The sequence below is a fragment of the Fundulus heteroclitus genome, chromosome 11 (genome assembly GCF_011125445.2).
Source record: "Fundulus heteroclitus isolate FHET01 chromosome 11, MU-UCD_Fhet_4.1, whole genome shotgun sequence".
Taxonomy (NCBI): Eukaryota; Metazoa; Chordata; class Actinopteri; order Cyprinodontiformes; family Fundulidae; genus Fundulus; species Fundulus heteroclitus.
In genome coordinates this window covers 9,911,222-9,932,195 of record NC_046371.1, presented here as the reverse complement: position 1 = coordinate 9,932,195, position 20,974 = coordinate 9,911,222, and the positions used below count along the sequence as shown (strand labels likewise).

The 20,974-nt window shown below is 44.5% G+C and overlaps 1 protein-coding gene across 1 annotated transcript; it reads right to left on the bottom strand.

The window, feature by feature from the left end:
• Nucleotides 1–1,015: 1,015 nt before the first annotated feature.
• Nucleotides 1,016–18,550, bottom strand: pom121 (POM121 transmembrane nucleoporin). Its single transcript, XM_036142830.1, has 13 exons — nucleotides 17,945–18,550; nucleotides 15,299–15,505; nucleotides 15,040–15,189; nucleotides 14,796–14,876; nucleotides 12,829–13,000; nucleotides 12,660–12,748; nucleotides 12,501–12,580; nucleotides 12,145–12,266; nucleotides 10,726–10,825; nucleotides 10,388–10,651; nucleotides 6,566–8,029; nucleotides 4,861–4,959; nucleotides 1,016–2,539 (listed from the first exon to the last, which is right to left on the bottom strand). Exons 1-13 carry the CDS (start codon nucleotides 18,520–18,522, stop codon nucleotides 2,445–2,447), a joined length of 3,501 nt encoding a protein of 1,166 aa, XP_035998723.1. The 5' UTR covers nucleotides 18,523–18,550; the 3' UTR covers nucleotides 1,016–2,444.
• Nucleotides 18,551–20,974: the final 2,424 nt, after the last annotated feature.

The following is a 20,974-nucleotide window of genomic DNA, read 5'->3' as shown; positions in this document are numbered from 1 at the left end:
AGAGGAAGGTCTGTGTAGGTTATCAAGAAAATACCTAAAACATAAAAAAAATCAACATCAAAGGGGTCCAGAAATGTCAGAACCCTGATCTGTCACCAATTTGAGATTAAGATATTACTTTTTTCTCTTTTAGCACAAGGTTGTTTGCTTCAGCGTCAAAATGCTGGACCAAAATATCTGCAGTGATTGCAAGAGTCAAAAATTTTACCTCAACTGCAGAACTGTCATAATTTTAAGTTATTTTGTGGGATTAAAAAGTCCTAAAAATGTGACAGGAAATGTTATTCTTTATCCAGGATCTTGTTTAGTTCAGGAAAACAATGAAGAACAATATTCTGGATCACCAGCTAAAGTGGAGGAGTTTACTCTCCAGTCCTAAACTGTCATAAATGTAAGATTTTAGAGAATTATGAATCTGCAATGTGTTTTTTTTTTTTCTATCTTTTTTTTTAAGACCAAGGTCTTTTGTTCAGCAACATAATCCCAAACAAGTTGTGGACAGTAGGAGGAGTGGGGAAGTCAAGGTCTAACACACAAATTTTTACTTTTTGGAAAACTATAAATGCACAAAATGCAAGACGTTCTCATTTCTTGTGAAAGGACATGTTCTGTCTGCATCTCCAGACCTGAACCGTCACAAAATGTAGCCAATTAGGGGTCAATAATACAGCTACCCAATATCCCAAGACGTCTTGTTTTCTTTGTAAGACAGGTTGTTGTTGAAAGACGACGGCAAAATTAATTCTGGAGGAGAGTTAACAGAGAAATGTAGCTAGTCCTGAGTTGTCGGTGACTTGGCAGTGTGCACAGCTAGCAAGAGATGGGAAATCATTTAATTTTCACAACAAAATTAACTTCCAGGAACTCCAGAGGTCGATTTATGGTCCCTGCAAAAGTCCCGGTGCTGCTCAAGGTTCACCCGCCACCTTGGTCGTCATTCATTTCCTGTAGTTTTTATGCTGAAAACCTGGATGTCTGTTAGCCGTCGAAACACAACGTTTTACAAACCACAGCGCTGTTTGTTTTATACATTTTAATAAAGTATTCCCCTTTAACCAAACTATCGGTACTAAAAAGTCACACGCTCATAACTTAAGTTGTGTGTGTACAAGATTGAACATTCACGTCTCAAACAAAACCGAGTCATCGGAAAACGAACTTCGGGTTTCACACGAGAGAGCGGCGATTACTGAGAAACAGACCGTTTTTGGATGAAAACGTGACATGAAATAGTGACCAGACAGAAAAAAAAAAAAATAAATCATGGTGCAAAAAAACACTAAAAACACTCCCTGCACCAAACACTTTCTGTCAGAAGCGAGCGCACGAGAGTCCCAATGCGGTCTGTGTCTGAAAATGACCTCCTGTTAGGCGAGTGTTGCGTAAACCACTGTAACAATAATAGTTGTAAATCTGGAGGGGGGGGATGTATTGTGCAGACGTTTTAAACCATCTGCACAGATCAGTAGCTAAAATTGGAATCCAATCTACAAATGAACAAAAAAAAAAAAAGACTTCAGTGCCTGGGATTAAAAAGAGGTAGTCTGGCACAAACGCACACGTCTCAGCATTTAAAGGAGAAACGGAGATCACAGATTCTTTTCACAGGCGTGGAGTTGAACGGTTGGCTTTGGTTTGTCTGCGCGGGTCAGGAGTAGTCGTCCAAGTCGCCAACTGACCCGCTACTTACATGAGTGTCGGTAAAACGCTTCAAACAAACAAAAAGGAGAGGATAAAAGGAAAGGGGGGGGGGGGAGGCCATCCATGGGAGGACTCTGGGAATGTTTGCAACGTTGATATGAAGTCAGAGCACGAGCGCCTGCTAAAAAACTACGTTAAGACATCAACCGAGCTGCTCTTCAAGTGCAGAAACATCATCCATTCGTTCACTTACAAGGTCGGAGAGCCAATTAAAAAAATAATTTAAATGCAATCAACACTTCCGCTGCGTGTACCTCATCTGAATCAGCTGTGCAGCTTCTCCTGTTCAGACCAGACGCACTCAAAAAAACATTCGCCAGCATACAAACCCGGAGATCAAGTAAAAAAATAAACGAGCGGATCCCCCTCCGGACGAATCGGTGGGAGTGTCCGCGATTTTGTAGAGAGAGCGAAGGAAACTTTGGATAGACTTTTGCTCAGAATCTAACAACTCGACTGTCCGTTCCGTCTTTTCTTCAAGTATAGCACTTTGTTGTGGATCCTTTCTCCCCGCCGCGACGTTCCTGCTTTCGGGCAGCGTGAACTCAGGAGGCCACGCGGCGGGGGAGGGGGGGGGTTCCTCGGGCGCCCCTGGGCCAGCACACACTGCTGTCGGACAGGAAGGAAACAAAGGAGGGGATGGTGGGCCGCCCGATTGGAGGATGCTGAAGCTGAAACCGGGGAGCCGCGTCAGTCAGGTTAGCCATCGTCCTCTGAAAACAGCGTCGGCCGCGCTCGGCCGGTTACTTCTTCCTGTTGTGCATCCTCCGCGCCTGCAGCCTCTGACGGGCGCCGGACGGCTTCGATCCGGCTCCGATGGAGAAGGTCGCAGGAGACCCTGGGAAAAAAAAAATAAAAAAATCACACGATGGAAACGGCATCAGAGTCAGTGACCAAAAATAAAAGATACTTTTTCACCCGTGGCTCAGGCGGATGAAAAAGACCATCCAACGTTAATTATTGAGGCGAAAAGAGAGAAAATACGATTTGGTAAAAAGTCCTTTTATACTATAGAATAGGGCTGAACAATTAATTGCATTTTCAATATAATCGTGATTTAAAAAAAACGCAATTTCCAAATCGCAGAGTCTGCAATTTTTGGCTATGTAACAATTAGGGAATTAGACACGTCCTTTAGGTGTTGGTAAAATGTTTAAAGTGGGTTTGCCTCCACATGGAAGGGAAGACAGCTGCAGCAGTGAGATAATCTAACTTTTTTACTTGTTTTAGAGTTTGTATAATCGTACAAAGCATTAAGTACAGGTCAATCAGTTTAATACATAGACTTGCTTGTTGGTTGCACTTTATGTTCAACAAGGTTTGATGTCCAATTCAATTAAAAGCTGTTCTCTTGAATAATATTCTGATTAATAGAAACATTAAAAGTTCATATTTAAAATAGTCCTTGTTTACAAACATCTTTATTTAGAAGCCATTTTTGTGGCTTGTGGTTAATGCAGAGAAAAGTCAGAATTGCAATTTTGATTGAAATATATTGTAGGCAGAACGCAATAATTTCTGCTCTGAGTTTAGACGCTGCGGGTCTTTTAGCAACTAATCTGTACAGCGAGGAAACAAAATGATTTGTTGTAATAGTAATAAATAATATCATCTTTATTGTCATTGAAACATACATTACAACGAAATTTGTTCTCTGCTTTTAACCCATCCCCCTTGGGGAGCAGTGGGCTGCCATGTACAGCACCCGGGGAGCAATCTGGGGTTAAGGGTCTTGCTCAGGGACCCAGAGTGCAGGCGCTGGGGATCAAACCGGGTACTTGCATCCTTCTCTGAATGCAAGCGCGCTGCTCTAACCACTAGGCCAACACTCCCCATACACCGAGATTTGGCAATTTGGGGTTAAGTGCCTTGCCCAGGGGCACATTGACATGTGGCAAGGGGAAGCTGGAATCGAACCTACAACCTTCTGATTGCCAGACAGCTACTCAACCCAACGGACAGTTTGTATATATTTTAAAACACATGATAAATTAAACTGGGGAAAAAAAAAAAAAAAAAAAAAAAAAAAAAAAAAAAAAAAAAAAAAAAAAAAATCGCATTAAATTGCAATATTAAGAAAAAAATAAAATAATCGCGATTAGATTATCTTCCAAAATCGTTCAGCCCTACTATAGAAACACACCGATAAAGCAAGATCTGTGAACACATCAAACCAAAGAGCTACGCTCTTCAGAGCGGACGCTGTTACTGAGTGAAGAAGTTAGCCGGTGTCAGCCATGTGTTTTAAAATGCAGCGCAGACACAGGTTATTAAAAGGAAACAGCATTTTTTTGAAGACGTGGCAAAATGCCTGAAATATTAGGCTGCAAAAAAAGCGAAAGAGAGTGAGACGTTCTGCAGTTCGGCAGAAAGCTGATCGTTCTTAGCAGCAGCGTTTAGTTCCTATGCTCCACTTATCTGGAACAAACTCCCAGAAAACTGTAAAAATGCTGAAACCCTGAGTTAGAGATTCAAGATCAAGATTAAAAACGTTTGTTTAGGATTCCCATCGACTGTTCTAGTTAAACTGTTTTAATGAAACATCATTAGTTCAACTTTGTAGTCAAACTGTTTTTAATATTTGATTTTAGTTTCTAATTTCCCATGTTTTATTTTGTTTCTACATTTTATTCGAACTTTTATTCAGTTTTATTTTCCTATATTTTAATCACGTAAAGCGCTTTGCGTTGTCTTTGTGCTGGAATGTTCTATACAAATAAATTGGCCTTGCCTTAATCTCTCCGCTGTGGAACAGCCTGGGCTTGGTGGCAGATTTTTTTTTATAGATTTTAATTTATAAACAGAAAAAAAGCTCCATAAAAGGCTACTTTTTTCTCTCCCTGTAGCTCTACGCTTCTCCAGGAGTGAATGCTGCTTGTTGGGACTTTGAAGCAATCAACTGGTTCCCTTATATAGGAAATTTTTGACCAATCTGTATAATCTGATTGAACTTGACTTTGTAAAGTGCCTCGAGATGACATGTTTCATGAATTGGCGCTATATAAATAAAATTGAATTGAAAAAAAATTGAATTGAAAATTGAATTTTCCCTCGACACAAATCAGAATGAGCCAAAATTGCAAGCAGCAGTTTCTACTTTTGGCTTTTCGACAACTGGGAACCGGCCTGGAAAAAAAAAAACAGATTCCTGTGACCTACCGAAGGGAACGGCGTTAAAGCCTTGGACCGGAGTCGCAGGACTTCCGAAGGAGATCGGGCCTGGAGAGGCGCCCTGGCCAAAGGATAGAGTCGACGTCCCTGCAGAGAGAAGCGCACAGAACTCAGAGGCTTCATTCGCGGCAGAAAACATCACAACAGGTTCAGTTTTAAGACCAATATAATAATAATCATCTTTATTTGTCCGTTTGGTACATTCGGGTGAAATCTTTCCAACGCACCGGGGTTCATCACTTCTCTGCATCGTGGAGCTTGTAGTTTTATCTCAGAGAACGACTGATAACATCACATGAAACACCCAAAGTCCCCAGAAGCCCAAATCTCAGAAAATGTGAACGAAGTCAGTGCATTTGTGGAAAAGACATAAAATACATAAAAACTAACAGACATTTTGATTTACATAAATACAATTTAAGCCATTTTGGACTTTTTAAGGTCTGAAATGTTTTTTTACCCTTTTAAAAAGGGTAAAAACTAGTGCTGGGAATCATCTAGGATTAGCCGACACAATACGATTCTCGATATAGCTCAGCTTGATTTGGTTTGACTCCAATATCGATGTTTATTACTTTCAAATTAATACTCAAAGTCATTCAAATCAACGAAACCAGCCAAATATTATATTTAATGTTCAATTTATTGAACACTGATACATTAATAGGAAAATGAAGTGCATTTGGTTCAATGCATTTAATACATATATCACAGAAACCAAAAATGTGCCCAAACGTCTGATTTTAGGGATGAAGGTGCTAAAATCCTGTCGGCTGTTCCGCAAATTCGTCTTACTTGCATTTCCTCGCTGTGGAAACAGTGATGGCGCGTTCTAACAGGGTGCTTGCTCTTTTTCCAAATTAAAATTCCAGACTTTTTCCAGACTTTTTTAAAACTGATATTTTTTCCCCCCAAGACCTTAACTTTATGTACTTGTATACTTGTGTGCCTACTGCCTACTTCATTGGTTGACATTGTACAAACTGTGTTTATTAGAAATGTTAATTTTTATAGTCTAGTATTCAATGAACAAATGCATTATTCACAGTAAATTATGCTTTTACTGATGAAAACGTTGAACGTCAAAATATAAAAATCACAAGTACATGAATTTCACATCAAACAAGTGTTTGATTCCATTAGGCTAATACAGTACGTGACCAGTTAATAAAATTATAGTTTTATAGCCTACCTTCCTATTTCTCATTTCACAATGCCTTTGAGCATACTGTAAAATTCTACCACACATTTTTCCCCCATACTTTATTAAGACTGTCACACAAAATTCAAGACTTTTCAAGGTCTGGAAAACAGTGTTTTAAAATTCCATACTTATTAAGACTTTTAAGACTTGCGCAAGCACCATGTGTCATAACGCCCCCTAGGGGTTGGGAGGTATATCAATATTGAAAGCCATAATCGTTTTTAAAAACATCAATATTAATCTTTGTAGTGATTTTTATGCACAGCCCTGGTAGAAACCCTTTCATTATAAAATTTAAAGATTCTCAAAGCTGTGGGCAAACTGCCTTTAAGATGTTTCCTTAAAGTAAGATCTGAAAAGTGTGATTTCACTAATAATAATAATAATAATAATAATAATAGAGAACTTGCACATTTACTGTCTGTCTGCAAGTATTAAACCCGAGTTTCTAGAAGCCAAACACAGATCTAAGCCGACCCAACGACTCACCAAAGGCTGGTTTGTCTGAAGTGGCAGCAGCTCCAAAGTTGAAGCTTCCCATCTGCGGCGCAGGATTAGTGGAGACTGGACTTCCGAACTGAGGGCACGGCATGCTGGCTCCAAAGTTGAACCCACCAGTCGCGGGCTGAGCTGGTCCGGACGGAGCCGGCTGAGGGGCGGCGCCTCCGAACGCGAACGAGGTCGAGGAGGAGCTCGGAGTCTGCGTCGCTGCGCCGAAGCCTGAGGCGGCGGGGGGCGCGGCCGAAGGAGTGGCGTTGGTGCCGAAGGCAAACCCAGTGGAGCTGGCGCCGAACGCCGGTTTAGCTGGAGTCCCGAAGCTGGGAGCCGCGGTGGTGGCGGCGGCGGCGGCGGCTGCTGCGGGCGCCCCGAACGGGAACGGAGCCGGCGCTGGGGCGGCGCCGGCGGCAGGCGCGGACGATGCTCCGCCGAAGGTGAAGGGTTTGGGGGGCGCCGGCGACGAGCCGAAGGCCGGCTGGGCGGCGGGGGCTTCAAACGCCGGCTTTCCAAAGTTGAAGGTGGACTGGGTGGTGGAGGTGGGGGCGGCGGTGGAAACCGTGCTGGCCATCGCGAAGCCCCCAAACGAGGCGGTGGTCGTGTTTTGGCCGGACGCGGTCTGGCCGAAGGAAAACACTTTAGCAGCCTGGGGGTCCGGCTGCGGCGCCCCGAAGCCGAAGCCGGTCGCGGCGGAGGTCGTGGCTGCAGGCGCAGGAGCAGCAGACGGCGCTGAGGTGGTGGAGGCGGCGTCTCCGAACTGAAAGGCGCTCCCTGTGCTGGGAGGCGCCGCCGATGCAGAGCTGCTGCCGCCGCTGGTGGTCGCCGGCGGGGCCCAGTTTCCAAAGAGGGACTTCACCGCCGGCTGGGCGGCCGTGATGGCGCCCAGGGAGGCGGAGCCGGCAGACGTGTTATTAAAGCCGGAGAAAGACGACGGGGCGACCGTGGAGCTGCTGGTGGTCAAACTGAACACCGGCGCCGTGCCGCTCGCCGACAGGCTGAGGGCTGAAGAGGCGGCCGCCATGGAGGACGGCTGTGGAAAGATGGGCTTGAAATCCTGGATGACGGGTTTGCTTTCTGAAGACGGCGCGGCTGATGAAGTCGTCGTTGCAGCGGCAAAGATGGGCTTGAACCCTGCAGCCAGGAGAGGGTTTGTGGCGCCGGCCGGCAGGGAGCTGCTGGCCGGGGCGGCAGCGGCGGCGGTGGAGGTGACGACCGCGGTGGAGAGCGAAGGAGCAGAAACGGCGCTGCTGCTCTGGGTGGACAGTCCAAAGAGGGTCGGCCCCGTTACAGACGCAGCAGGGAGGCCGCCGGCTGCCTTGGAGACCTGAGCCAGCACCTGAGTGAAGGCAGAGGGTTGGCCCACAGCGCCCGCAGAGGTGGGCTGGGGCTGAGAGGCGGGGGGCGCCGCGGTGGACGTCTTCAGGGTGAAGCTGGCGGCAGGAGCGGCCGACACAGACGCTACGGACACAGCGAGGAGAAAGATCAGAAAGACGCGACAGAAAACAGATCCAGAGATCATTCAGAGCTTTTCCACATCGTCACATTACACCAGCAAACCTCATTATACCGGGACGTGTTAGACCAACACGAAGCAGCATGTAATTAAAAATAATCACCAAAGAAAATGTTTTTCCCCATGAGTCGTCATTTAATCTCTACCAGCTTTGCACGTCTGGAGACAGAAAAGTTTGTCCATAACTGAACTGAGCGTCTGAAATATGACTTTTTTCTCCATCCCCACAGCACGATGCAGACATTATGATTTACTGCAGGCCGTGAAATCTTCCCTCCTGATTTCCGTTTAGCCGAAAAACGGAATTTGAGTCAAACCCGAACAGAGCCCTTTGTTTCATTACTGGTTTCTTCTCTCTGCTCCCAATAGGCAAATTTGTGGAGTTTACAACAGACTAAAGATGAAAGTTATCAAATAATGAGTTCGTTTTAAGTTGATTGATATTATTAATCGACTAACAATTAATTAGTAAGCGGCCATTTTCTTAAAAAGCCCAGTTTTCTCTTGTATCTTTCCACAATATATGCTGATTTTTAAAAGAGCTACATCATTATATTTTAAGTTTGTTGTGTCACCTGTATTAAATACTGACTGAATAAACAAAAATTTTGTTTTTTCCCCCACACGTTATTAAACTTGGACATATTTATGAAATATAACAACAGAAACCTGTTAAGTTACTTAATAGAGGAAATTACATTACACTAATTAAAGCCTCACCACCAGTTGTGCTTTTGGTATCTCGTCTTTTTCTATCATGTTCCAGTTTTTGTGTAATGCCCTCCACTTTTATGTCTTCACATCCTTCTGAGCACGTCAGTGAGTTTTGGTTGAGGTGCTGGCTGTGCTCCGCCAGGCAGGCGGTTGAATAGCAGCTATTTAGCGGACAATTTAAGGAGCTTGTGGAGCGTTTCTATTTAAAAACAGACCCGCATGAAGCGCATTTTGCGTCCTCGTTAAACAGAGCACAGGTAATCCCACAGCAGACTACGTTTGGACCGCTTCATGTTGCGTCCGACATTATCGTTTTTGTCTTACTACTGCGGTGTGGCTACGATTCAGAATGACCGGCAGTGCCCTCTGTTGGATGGCGGCCATACTACAATGCTGAAAGAAGGTCTAAGCAGATGTTAGCAGCTAATCGGATGGAACAAACTTTAATCTAATAAACCGTTAATCGACAATTAATCGTAAGTCTATTATTTGTATGCATCCCTGCAACTAATAGTTGTCCAACCTGAGCTGCAGCTCCTCCAGAGGAACCGGTGCCTCTTGGCTGCTGCTCTGATTAACGCTCTCCTTACTGGCCGGTCTGTGGGTGTTCGCCTCTTTCCATTTTTAGAAGATGGATTTAACGGTGCTCTGAAAAACGCTCTTTAGCTACGGTCTCATAACCCGCGCCTCCACAACCCGTCTGCTGCGTCCCTATGATGCCGTTTGCTGACTAATGTTCACCAACAAACAAATTACAGACTACTGGACCGTATTTACTAATTAGATAACTCCTGAAGGCGACAAACTAAATTTCCTCTCAGGGTAAAGTAAGGCAGCAAAAAGCAGCTGAATACAAGCACTGCAAAAAGGGAACTAAATGGAAGTAAAATATTCTTGAAATGGGTATATTTTTCTTTGATTTGAGCAGCTAAATAACTGCTAAATAATTGACTATTTGCCAATTGTTGTTGTCTATCTTCTTAAAGATAGACAACAAGCTTGTATGAAACAGTGTCACTGCTTTTAAATTGTTTTTATTGTTTTATATTTGTGCATATGTATTAATTGGTTTTATTTTTGTAACCAGGTTGTAGTGTTTTTGCAGATTTCTGCCCAGGTCCCCCTTGAAAATGAGATCCAGATCTCAACGGGGTTTACCTAGTTAAATAAAGGAAATAAAAAAAAATAAATAAATAAATAAAAAAAATGGGGTGAGTATTTTTACCCCTAAAATAAGATAATTAGATATCCTGTACTTGAAATAAGATGATGGAGATGAATTGTTCTTATTTTAAGTGCAAATATCTCATTCCATTGGCAAATAGTCTTATTTATCTGCTCAAATCAAGGACAAATACACACATTTCAGGTGGATTTTACTTACTTTGAGGTCACGTTTTTGCAGTGAGTGCAAGACCAAGCATGTTTCTCTTCCACTTTACAATTATACACTGCTCTACTGAAAAAATTAAACACTGAGGTTGTGGGTATAATGTGAGGAAAAGTGGAAAGGTTCATGGCTACGAATACTTTCCACTACTGTGGATTTGCTCTCCTCCATGGTGGCGTTCTGAGGTCAGTGGTCATACCTGCGGTCGTGTTGGCAGCAGACGTGGAGCTAGCAGGGACACTTATCTTCATCTTGAGGGCCTCCAGCAGAGTGTTGGCGACTGCTGGGGCTGCCTTGCTGCTGCTGCTGCTGCTGCTTGGGCTCGGGTCCAGGTTGATTACTGGAACGGCGGAGGTGGATGTGGGCAGAGGAGCAGCCAGGAGGCTGCTCAGGGTGACGGTAGATGGGGCGAGCTGAGTGGAAGTGGTGACTGCTGGAGACTCGGACTTCTCTGGTTCTGGGGCTAAAAAAACAAACAAACAATAAGACAAAACAAACAACAAAAATTCCCAGAGTACTACATTTAGAGTCACTTACCAGGCGTCTCCAGGACTTTCTGGATCTTACTGATGGCCGCCTTTTTCTCTTCGTCCAGATCTTTAGCCGTGATGGTGTAACCCAGCTCAGGGGGAGGAGGCTGCGAGCAAACAGGCGTTAAAACTGAAGTCCACGCTCCTCGCCATCTTTCCTGTCAAAACTCAACTCTTCCAAACGTGTGGTTGTCAGAATCTCTCATTCCTATTTAAGCTCTGTGCAAAAGTCTGGGTCAGTCCATCACCTACGGAGTTTGTTTGGTCAATCATTGCTGCACGATGCTAACCTGACTCTAGCCATATGTATGTCGCTCCGCCTAGCTCCACTCATACATCTGGGACCTCTCCATAGGAATTGCCTTTATTGAAGGCTGGGCCTTATCAAAAATCCTTGCATATGATTGGATAAGCCACTTGTCTGTCATCTTTATCGACGTGCTATTTCAACCACTCACACCGAAGCTAACCCGTGACGCTGATGAGAGCAACGCTGTGAGAGCGACGCAGGAAAAACAAAAAACTTTTTTTTTAATGTGTTTGCGGCTCTAGTGGCACGTGTTAGGAGGCCTTTAGGAGGACTAAAGGCCTCCTAATATGGTCCGCGCTAACCGCTAACCGCCCCGCCACGGGCGCGCCCCGGAAAACAAAACTTGCCAAATCCTGTCGGGAGAAGGGCGAAAACATGGTTTCCACCAACAAAAGCCTTCAGAGGCGTTCTCTGATGTTCTTTTAATGAAACAATATTAGGTAGATTGAACAACACGGAAGAAATAGCAGCATCAATGCTAACGCTTGCTTCCTCGATGAGCCGCCATTGTTGTCTGAATCAAATCAGTCTCACGGTCGCTTCTCCACTACGTCACATCTATGAAACTCCAGCCCTGCGTCCTGATTGGCTGGACAATAAAATTGGTTGGAGAAATCACTTTCTATGGGAGATGTCCCAGATGGATGTGAGTGAAGCTAGGTGGAGCGAAATCAATGTGGCTAAGGTCAGGTTAGCATGATGCCCCAGCCAGACAGAAACGTGGGAAAGCTGACCAGAAAAATTACATTTAGGATGCAGCTTCAGTTACATGAAGGTGTTAACACCGTTCTAACACCGCTCTGAACTGGTATTTTCACAGTTCTGCTGATTCAAGACCCTTTTTATAGGAACAAACACAATCTGTTATAATTTATTTAGAATTCCTACTGCGGTCCAATCAACATGGCAGATGGTTGGATGAACGGACGGGTTGGGCGAACTAAATGAATCTAAAATTAGATTTTTCATACACCATTTGATCTATTTCTACGGTTTAGACTCAGAATATATACGCAAATCAAATCCCCATCTTTCTGCAGACTCGTTGGGAATCCGGGGAATTGAACGAAACGCATCATTTCAGTCTGTAAAGTCTGGAGATGTTGATTTCCTCACCAGAGAGATTTGATCGTCCCGGTTGCTGGACACCAGCTGGATCTTTCTTTTCCTCTTGCCGCCACTTCCCGTTGAGTCCGCTGTTGTTGTGACCGGCACTTTGGGCACTGGAGTTTGCTTTGCTACAACGTCATCAAAGCAAACGGGGAAAAAGTTAATTAAAATAAGGCAGCAGAACTCTTAGCTTCCCTGAAAGATCATTCAGTTTGTAAATGCTGCGCTGGTCCACGGTACCGGACCTACATCTGCACCGAGAGCGGCAGAAAGGACGTTTAATGGATGCAAGACAATGTATTGTACGTCACTGCTCCTGGATTTGAACGTTGAAGGTTCAGATAAAGGTAAACCGGACTTACACGCGTCGGGTGCTTTGTCTGAGCCGGTGTGATCGGACCTGACAGAAGAAGCCGAGCTGGGAGACTGGATCTCCTCCTCTCTACTGACGAAACCAGACGTTAAAAAAACGCAACATTTAGGATTCAGGGCGACTGGCGGCCAATCAGACAGCGACAGACCTGAGTCTTTTAGAGGCTCCCTCTGGAGTCTGGGAGCGAGACGACTCGGGGCTGGACAGAGGAGAGCTGGGAGCCGGCGGTTTCTTCCACTGCGGAGGAAAGCGGGGACATAAAAGCTGAATAACGGTTTAATCTCTGCTGAGGGCGACGGCGCCGGAGCGGAGCGAACCTGACTGAGGCCAGCAGAGGAGCTGTAGGAGCTTTGGATGGCGTTTCTCCTGGTGCCCGGGGTTCCCCGCGGAGCGTGGATCCCTGTGCCGGAGCTGATGGAGGAGGTGCGGGACCGCTTCATGCTGGCCTCGTCTGTCGCAGACGTCATGCCTCGTTTTAGGGTCCCTGGCCTGGAGGACATTAAAACATTCAAACCCGTCACACATTAACAGGAGTCTCTGACAAATTCAAGTGAAAAATCCAGATGTTACCCAAACAGGAAACTTTTTAAAATGTGTAAACGCAAAGATTCACTATGAACATGTGGCGGATATTTCTACAGCGGTTAGGCTTTAAATGTGAAACCCGCCAACACAGAGAGGGAGGAATAATATAAATGGCATCTGTGCAGACGGATTAGCATCAGGTACTTTATATGCGTGTGAAAGATTTAATGAAACAAACATTTACAAATGTTTAAAAAAAAACTGCAGGTATTAGTTTTAAATGCAAGGCAGCCATATTGGATTTTAAGATTCGGGTTTTGACGGAAACCTTTGGCTAGTCTTTCAATGTCAAACTTTTAAGAAATGTTTCTTTATGTTTCTTTTCAGAAATGTTCACTTTAAACTTAGAAATATCAGTTCCAGAGTTAAAAATTTCATTTTTACACAGCATCCTCCTTCAACCTATGGAGCATGGTGAGAGGTTGAGGATGTTTGGGTTTTTTGGTAGGGGATAATATCTAAGAAACAAATTCCAAGTCCTGCTGTATTGTTTTTTTTTTTTTAATGTGACAAAAAAGTTTAAACCGGAAATGCTTGGATCTACCGACTTGGTAGCTTTAGAAAAGGTTTAGGAGCCATTGAACATATAGATCAAAGCACCACATTGTAGGGTGGCTCCTTCGGGAGCATCATTTGAAGAAACGACAGTTTGTTCAAGACTTTTACTGCAACTTTTCAGTCAAAGAAAATTATCTTTTTGTTCCCGGAAGTGGTTGTAAATTCAAAAACGTGTTACTACACTTTCTAGCTGCTACTACGGAGGCTGTAAACAACTGGTTTATTCTAACACAGGGTTCCCACACCTTGGTGAACATCAAATTTAAGGACCTTTCAAGGACTTTCAAGGACCAATTTCCTCAAATTCAAGGACCACATGTGGCGGCATTTACCTACTGTGACCGCTGAATAGGTTATCATATTTTAATACAATGCAAATTCAATAAAAGACTAAACGGCATAGAAGTTGTTGGGTCAGAAGCAATGCAAGAAAGTGGACTTAATTTATAGCCTACATTGATATTGATCATATTTATAGCCTACATTTATATCCACAGTACATGGCTATGCCATACTACATTACATATAAGATGTACATTAGCCTACCGTTTCATGGAATTTTATGGAAAAAAGTGCAGCATTGAGATGTTCAGAATTATATCAATTTGTTTCACTTACTTTCATCTTTGATAAAGCTAGTTTTTGACTTTGACTCTGAAAAGTCGCTAAATATAGCGACAAAGTCGCTGAGTTGGCAACACTGCGTGAATGTAACCTATTGGACGCACGTAGGCATAAACCGTAGCCTACCAACTAACGAAGAAGAGCGAACGTACTTTTGTAAATTAAAAGTCTGCAGAATCAACATAATTTTAAAAGATTGTGTGGTAGTAAAATAATGACACGAGTCTTCATCCGTGTGAACTTTCAACCCCACAAAAAAAAAATTCAAGGACTTTCAAGGACAAGGTGTTTTTTTTGGCTGTTTTCAAGAACTTTCAAGGGCCTTGAATTTATTTTTTCAGATTCACAAACTTTCAAGGATTTCAAGGACCCGTGGGAACCCTGCTGACAAGAGGCTAAAAAAAAAAACTCAGGTTAGAGTATGCAGAGGACCTCCTGGTCTGGCATCCACCCCCGGAGACCTGTTCACAGGTAAGACCTTAACACTGTAGTCCTGCTGTAATAAAACGGGACTCACTTGGGGACCAGCTGGGATGGATTTCCGTTGGGCAGCAGAGGCTCAAAGGCAGAGTGTGCACTTCCGTCGCTGTCATTTCGCCTGAGGGAGGAAATCAGGACAAATTAGTGAAAACGTAGGGTTTAGTTTTACTTCTACGGTTCAACATTACAAGACAAACAACAGTTTTTCTAAATATATATCTAAATCTAAAATACAAGTGGAAATAAGAAGATGTGTCGACTTGATCGCTTCAATCTGCCACCTTCTCTTGCTTCTCTGCTCTGTGGTGAAGCTCCTGTCCTCGTCCTCCACTTCTCTCTTGCGGCTTTCCTTCAGCACCCTCAGGACGCTCTCTCTGGAGCAGGGGTCCGCGGGGGCCCGGGCGAGTCCGGCGCAGCTCAGATGATTCACACTACAAACCAGAACCGGAGACAGAACCGCCCTCGTCAGCATCGCCGAGGCCCTCGGCTTCAATTTACCCAGCAGTAAAGAACAGCACGGTTACAACGGACGGCTGATACCTGGGGCTCCGGTGGTCGGGCCGGGCGATCTTCACGGTGACGGGGCTGAGGGCGGCGGGGGAATTGCGAGGACTCAGGACGCTCTTCTTCCTGAAGCCGTCCCACGTGACGGGGGGCAGGACTCCCACGGAGGAGACCCCCGGCTGCTGCAGAGGGTAGCGGCGCTGCGGCGTGATGGTGAACCTGCTCGCCGCGCCCAGCGGTTCACTGTGGGGAACACAAGGAGGTGAAAGCAGGGTAAATATAATCAGCCCCATTAAAAAAAAAACATGTATAAGTTGCTAAGTTGGCGGTTATAAAGTGGACGGAGGTGTTTGAAAGAGAAGTCAGAGGAATCACAAAAGCTGGAAGAGCTTTTTAGAAAGGAAACTATTCTTTTTAAAGTGGCATGTCAGCTGTTCATTCAGACTGACCTCAGCTGATGAGAGCAATAAAGCACTTCATTTACAACATTACAGTGTGTTTTCCTTCCCTCAGCTAAGTTGGAAATATTATTATTTTAAATTCATATTGCAGAAAAACCTTACATTTCTGGAGATATGCTACAATTTCTTTTAGTTCGGTTCTAATTATTGATACATCTGTCACACAAACTGGAGGATTTTACTGATTTTTTTTTTAGGTAAGAAGCAGGGAGACAGATTAAGCCGTTTAAGAAACATATACATATATTTTCCTTTAGCATTAAATGTTCAACCTAAGGTAGTTTTAATTTTCAATGTATCCTCAAAACAGAAAACAAAAACATTTTGTCGTTATTTCTACTTCTTAAAGACAAATCACAGCAGGTCAGAGGTTTCTAAAATTGCAGAAAAAGAAATCGACCATAAAATCTCTGACTGGTGCATCTCCAGTAATAAACAGTCCACCGATGTCAACATTGTTTCATCTTCATTCAAACTATATAAAAAAAAAAGAAAATAAAAAGATTCAGTGACACCTACAGGCTGGAGAACTAGGTATAAAATTTTCAAACAGGGGTGAAGAAGAAACTGTAGCAGCGTTGGTATCACTAATTCTCAAGGCAAAAACAAACACGCCGCCTGGGACGTAAAGGAACGACGGGGAACCAGGAGGAAACGCCGGTGGTTACTCTGCTGCCGTAGTCCTGGTCTGAAGTCAGAACCTGGTTCTGAGAGAGATGTCACGACCAACTAAACCTTATTCCAGCTCCAACTAAAACTAATTCCATGCAATAGTTTATGTACGCAACGACCAGGCTAACGACAGTTAGCATTAGCAAGAGGTGGGTGATATGACGATAATAAACCATGCAACAAGATAAACAACTGCTTTATCTTCTGCATTGCGAGTAGGGCCAGATGATCGGTCTGTGAAAAATAAAATTATCTAAAACTAAAGTGGAAAAACACACACATAAAAACAAATCTAAATAGAGTTCTTCCTTTACAGTGATGCTTAAAGTGAAAGAGCGGGCGGGTAGGAGACTGTACTGGCTGCTGCAGCTGACCGAACGCATATCTGAACCAGATTTCGTTGCAACGGCTCAGGGAAGGACATTTTCTTTTGGTTATAACAACGAACACAACAAAACAAAACCCACTCTAAAAAAATAGTATAGTACAAAAAAAGAATTGTAAATATATCATATCTAGCACATAGAAGGAAGGAAAGACATATAAATGATGTTCTGTCCACAATAATTATAAGCTCATAATGTATTTTTCTACAACTGTGCAGACGGATTAGCATCAGGTACTTTATATGTGTGTGAAAGATTTAATTAAACAAATATTTACAAATGTTAAAAAAAACCCTGCAGGTATTACTTAGTTTTAAATGCAAGGCAGCCATATTGGATTTTAAGATTCGGGGTTTGACAGAAACCGTCGGCTAGTCTTTCAATGTCCAACTTTTAAGAAATGTTTCTTTTCAGAAGTGCCCTCTTTAAACTTATAAATATCAGCTCCAGAGTTAAAGATGGAAGTAATTTTTTACACAGCATCCTCCTTCAGCCTATGGAGCATGGTGAGAGGTTGAGGATGTTTGGGTTTATTTGGTAGGGGATAATATCAAAGAAACAAATTCCAAGTCCTGCTGTATTGTTGTTGTTTTTTTATGTGACAGAAAAGTATAAACCGGAAATGCTTGAATCCACCGAGTTGGTAGCTTTAGAAAAGGTTTAGGAGCCATTGAACATATAGATTAAAGCACCACATTGTAGTCTGGCTCCTTCGGGAGCATCATTTGAAGAAACGACAGTTTTTAAAGACTTTTACTGCAACTTTTCAGTCAAATAAATGTTCTTTTTGTTCCCGGAAGTGGTTGCAAATTCAAAAACGTGTTACTACACTTTCTAGCTGCTACTACGGAGGCTGTAAACAACTGGTTTATTCTGACAAGAGGTTAAAAAAAACCCTCCGGTTTGAGCATTTAATCAGAATACAGCGGTAAAAGTTCGCACTTTGACAGGTATGTCATAAAAAAGGGGTTTAAACGTTTTAACCCCGCGCTTTTAGTTGCTTTTCCTCTGCGTGTCTGCACACGTGAGCCGTTTCTGTCGCTACAACCCGGGGAGAGAGAACACGTTCAGACCCGCCAACAAACTTTCGGATGAATGGGCCAGCGATAACAAAAAAAAATGGACTACCAGAGAGACGTGTCTTGGTGTTCTTATTAAATTACCCAGTGAATGAAAGCCTCCTGTTCGGGGTATAAACGGCATGGTTGGGTCTGGCCAGCCTTTCCCGCAGCTGCTCCCGGGGGTTTCTCCCGACTCTTGGCCTCCGACAGTCGGCGGTTGGGCTTTCGGGTTTGCCGATGTAACTCCCCATGAGTAAATCCCGGGGGCTGAAAAGCAACGAGTCGCTGGTCAGGGCTTCCCTCCGATAAATCCCGGTTTCGCTGGGTCTTTGTCTGCAGTGTCCCTCTGTTTCCCGGTGCTCGGCTCTGTAGCTTCCGCTGCTGTTGCTCTTGGGTCTCCGCGCAGCCACCGACACGCCGGTCGTGTCCCAGCCCGGCAACCAGCGCTGGAGCGCGGCTTGGACGTTTAGCCCACCCCGGGGATTCGGGCCTAACCTGGCGGGAAGCTGTTCTCCACTGCGATAGTAAAGGGCAAAGCAGCAAACTGATAAAATTAAAGCTGCGTAGATAATGGTAGGGATACAATAAAAAACTAGAGCAATCAGGCCTAAAACAGACAAAAGCGCTAAATGTTTCTCTCTAGGTGACATGGCGGTAGCGCGCCGCCCGACGACTCTCATATCGCTTCATGCTGCTCTGGGAGGTTAGGTGCGACAGCGCCCTCTACCGAGCAAACACCCTAATCACAGTATTCAATGAAAACCTGTGCGTGTAGTCTGATTTTTTTTATATATATATATATATATATATATATATATATATATATATATATATATATATATATATATATATATATATCCGTCCGTCCGTCCGTTGTCTTCCGCTTATCCGGGGTCGGGTCGCGGGGGTAGCAGCTTCAGTAGGGAGGCCCAGACGTCCCTCTCCCCAGCCACTTGGGCCAGCTCCTCAGGAGGAATCCCAAGGCGTTCCCAGGCCAGCCGGGAGACATAGTCCCTCCAGCGTGTCCTGGGTCTTCCCCTGGGTCTCCTCCCGGTGGGACGTGCCCGGAACACCTCTCCAGGGAGGCGTCCAGGAGGCATCCTGACCAGATGCCCGAGCCACCTCAACTGGCTCCTCTCGACGTGGAGGAGCAGCGGCTCTACTCTGAGTCCTCCCCGGATGACTGAGCTCCTCACCCTATCTCTAAGGGAGAGCCCAGACACACTACGGAGAAAACTCATTTCAGCCGCTTGTATCCGGGATCTCGTTCTTTCGGTCACGACCCAAAGCTCGTGACCATAGATGAGGGTAGGAACGTAGATCGACCGGTAAATCGAGAGCTTCGCCTTTTGGCTCAGCTCTCTCTTCACCACAACGGATCGGTACAGCGCCCGCTTCACAGCAGACGCTGCACCAATCCGCCTGTCGATCTCCCGCTCCATCTTCCCCTCATTCGTGAACAAGACCCCAAGATACTTGAACTCCTCCACTAGGGGCAGGACATCCTCCCCAACCCGGAGAAGGCACTCTACCCTTTTCCGGTTCAAGACCATGGTCTCGGATTTGGAGGCACTGATCTTCATCCCGGCCGCTTCGCACTCGGCTGCGAACCGCTCCAGTGAGAGCTGTAGATCACGCCCTGATGAAGCCAATAGGACCACGTCATCCGCGAATAGCAGAGACGCAATCCTAAGGCCACCAAAGCGGATCCCCTCAACACCTTGGCTGCGCCTAGAAATTCTGTCCATAAAAGTTATGAACAGAATCGGTGACAAAGGGCAGCCTTGGCGGAGTCCAACTCTCACCGGAAACGAGTCCGACTTACTGCCGGCAATGCGGACCAGACTCTGACACCGGTCGTACAGAGACCTGACAGCCCTTATTAAAGGGTCCGGTACTCCATACTCCCGGAGTACCCCCCACAGGATCCCCCGGGGGACACGGTCGAATGCCTTCTCCAGATCCACAAAGCACATGTAGACTGGTTGGGCAAACTCCCATGCCCCCTCAAGAATCCTGCTGAGGGTGTAGAGCTGGTCCAGTGTTCCACGGCCAGGACGAAAACCACACTGCTCTTCCTGAATCCGAGATTCGACTATCCGACGGACCCTCCTTTCCAGAACCCCTGAATAGACCTTACCAGGGAGGCTTAAGAGTGTGATTCCTCTGTAGTTGGAACACACCCTCCGGTCCCCCTTTTTAAATAGGGGGACCACCACCCCAGTCTGCCAATCCAGGGGAACTGCCCCCGATGTCCACGCAATGTTGCAGAGCCGCGTTAACCAACACAGCCCCACAACATCCAGAGCCTTAAGGTACTCAGGGCGAATCTCATCCACCCCCGGAGCCTTGCCGCCGAGGAGCTTTTTAACAACCTCGGCAACCTCAGCACCAGAGATGGGAGAACCCGACCCAGAGTCCTCACGCTCTGCTTCCTCAATGGAAGACGTGTTGGTGGGATTAAGGAGGTCTTCGAAGTATTCCGCCCACCGACGCACGACGTCCCGAGTCGAGGTCAGCAGCACACCACCCCCACTGTAAACAGTGTTGGTACTGCACTGCTTCCCCCTCCTGAGACGCCGGATGGTGTCTCAGATATATATATATATATATATATATATACACACAAATATATATGTATATATATATAAATATATATATATATATATATACATATATATACACATATAAATATATATAAATATAAATATATATAAATATAAATATATATATATATATATATATATATATATATATATATATATATATATATATATATATATATACACACACATAAATAAAGGAAAATATATATATTTTCCTTTCTTTTATTATAGTTTATGTGTCTGAATGAGTGGGTTAAAATGGTTACTGAGTGTTAACTGTCTCTTTTTTTCAGGACACTCTTGTAGAAGAGATCTTTGATCTCAAAGGGTCTTATCTTATCCAGGTTAAATAAAGATGTATCTTTTTTTTCTTTTCTTGTTGCCATAGTAATACACATAAACGAGGGGGAAAAGAACCCCACCATGTAATCTGAGTGAAGTTACTCAAAAGGAAAAATACATTGTGAAAATTGATTCTGAAACGTATGTGTTTGTGCTTTTTCCTTTCTTAGGTTGATCTGAGTTT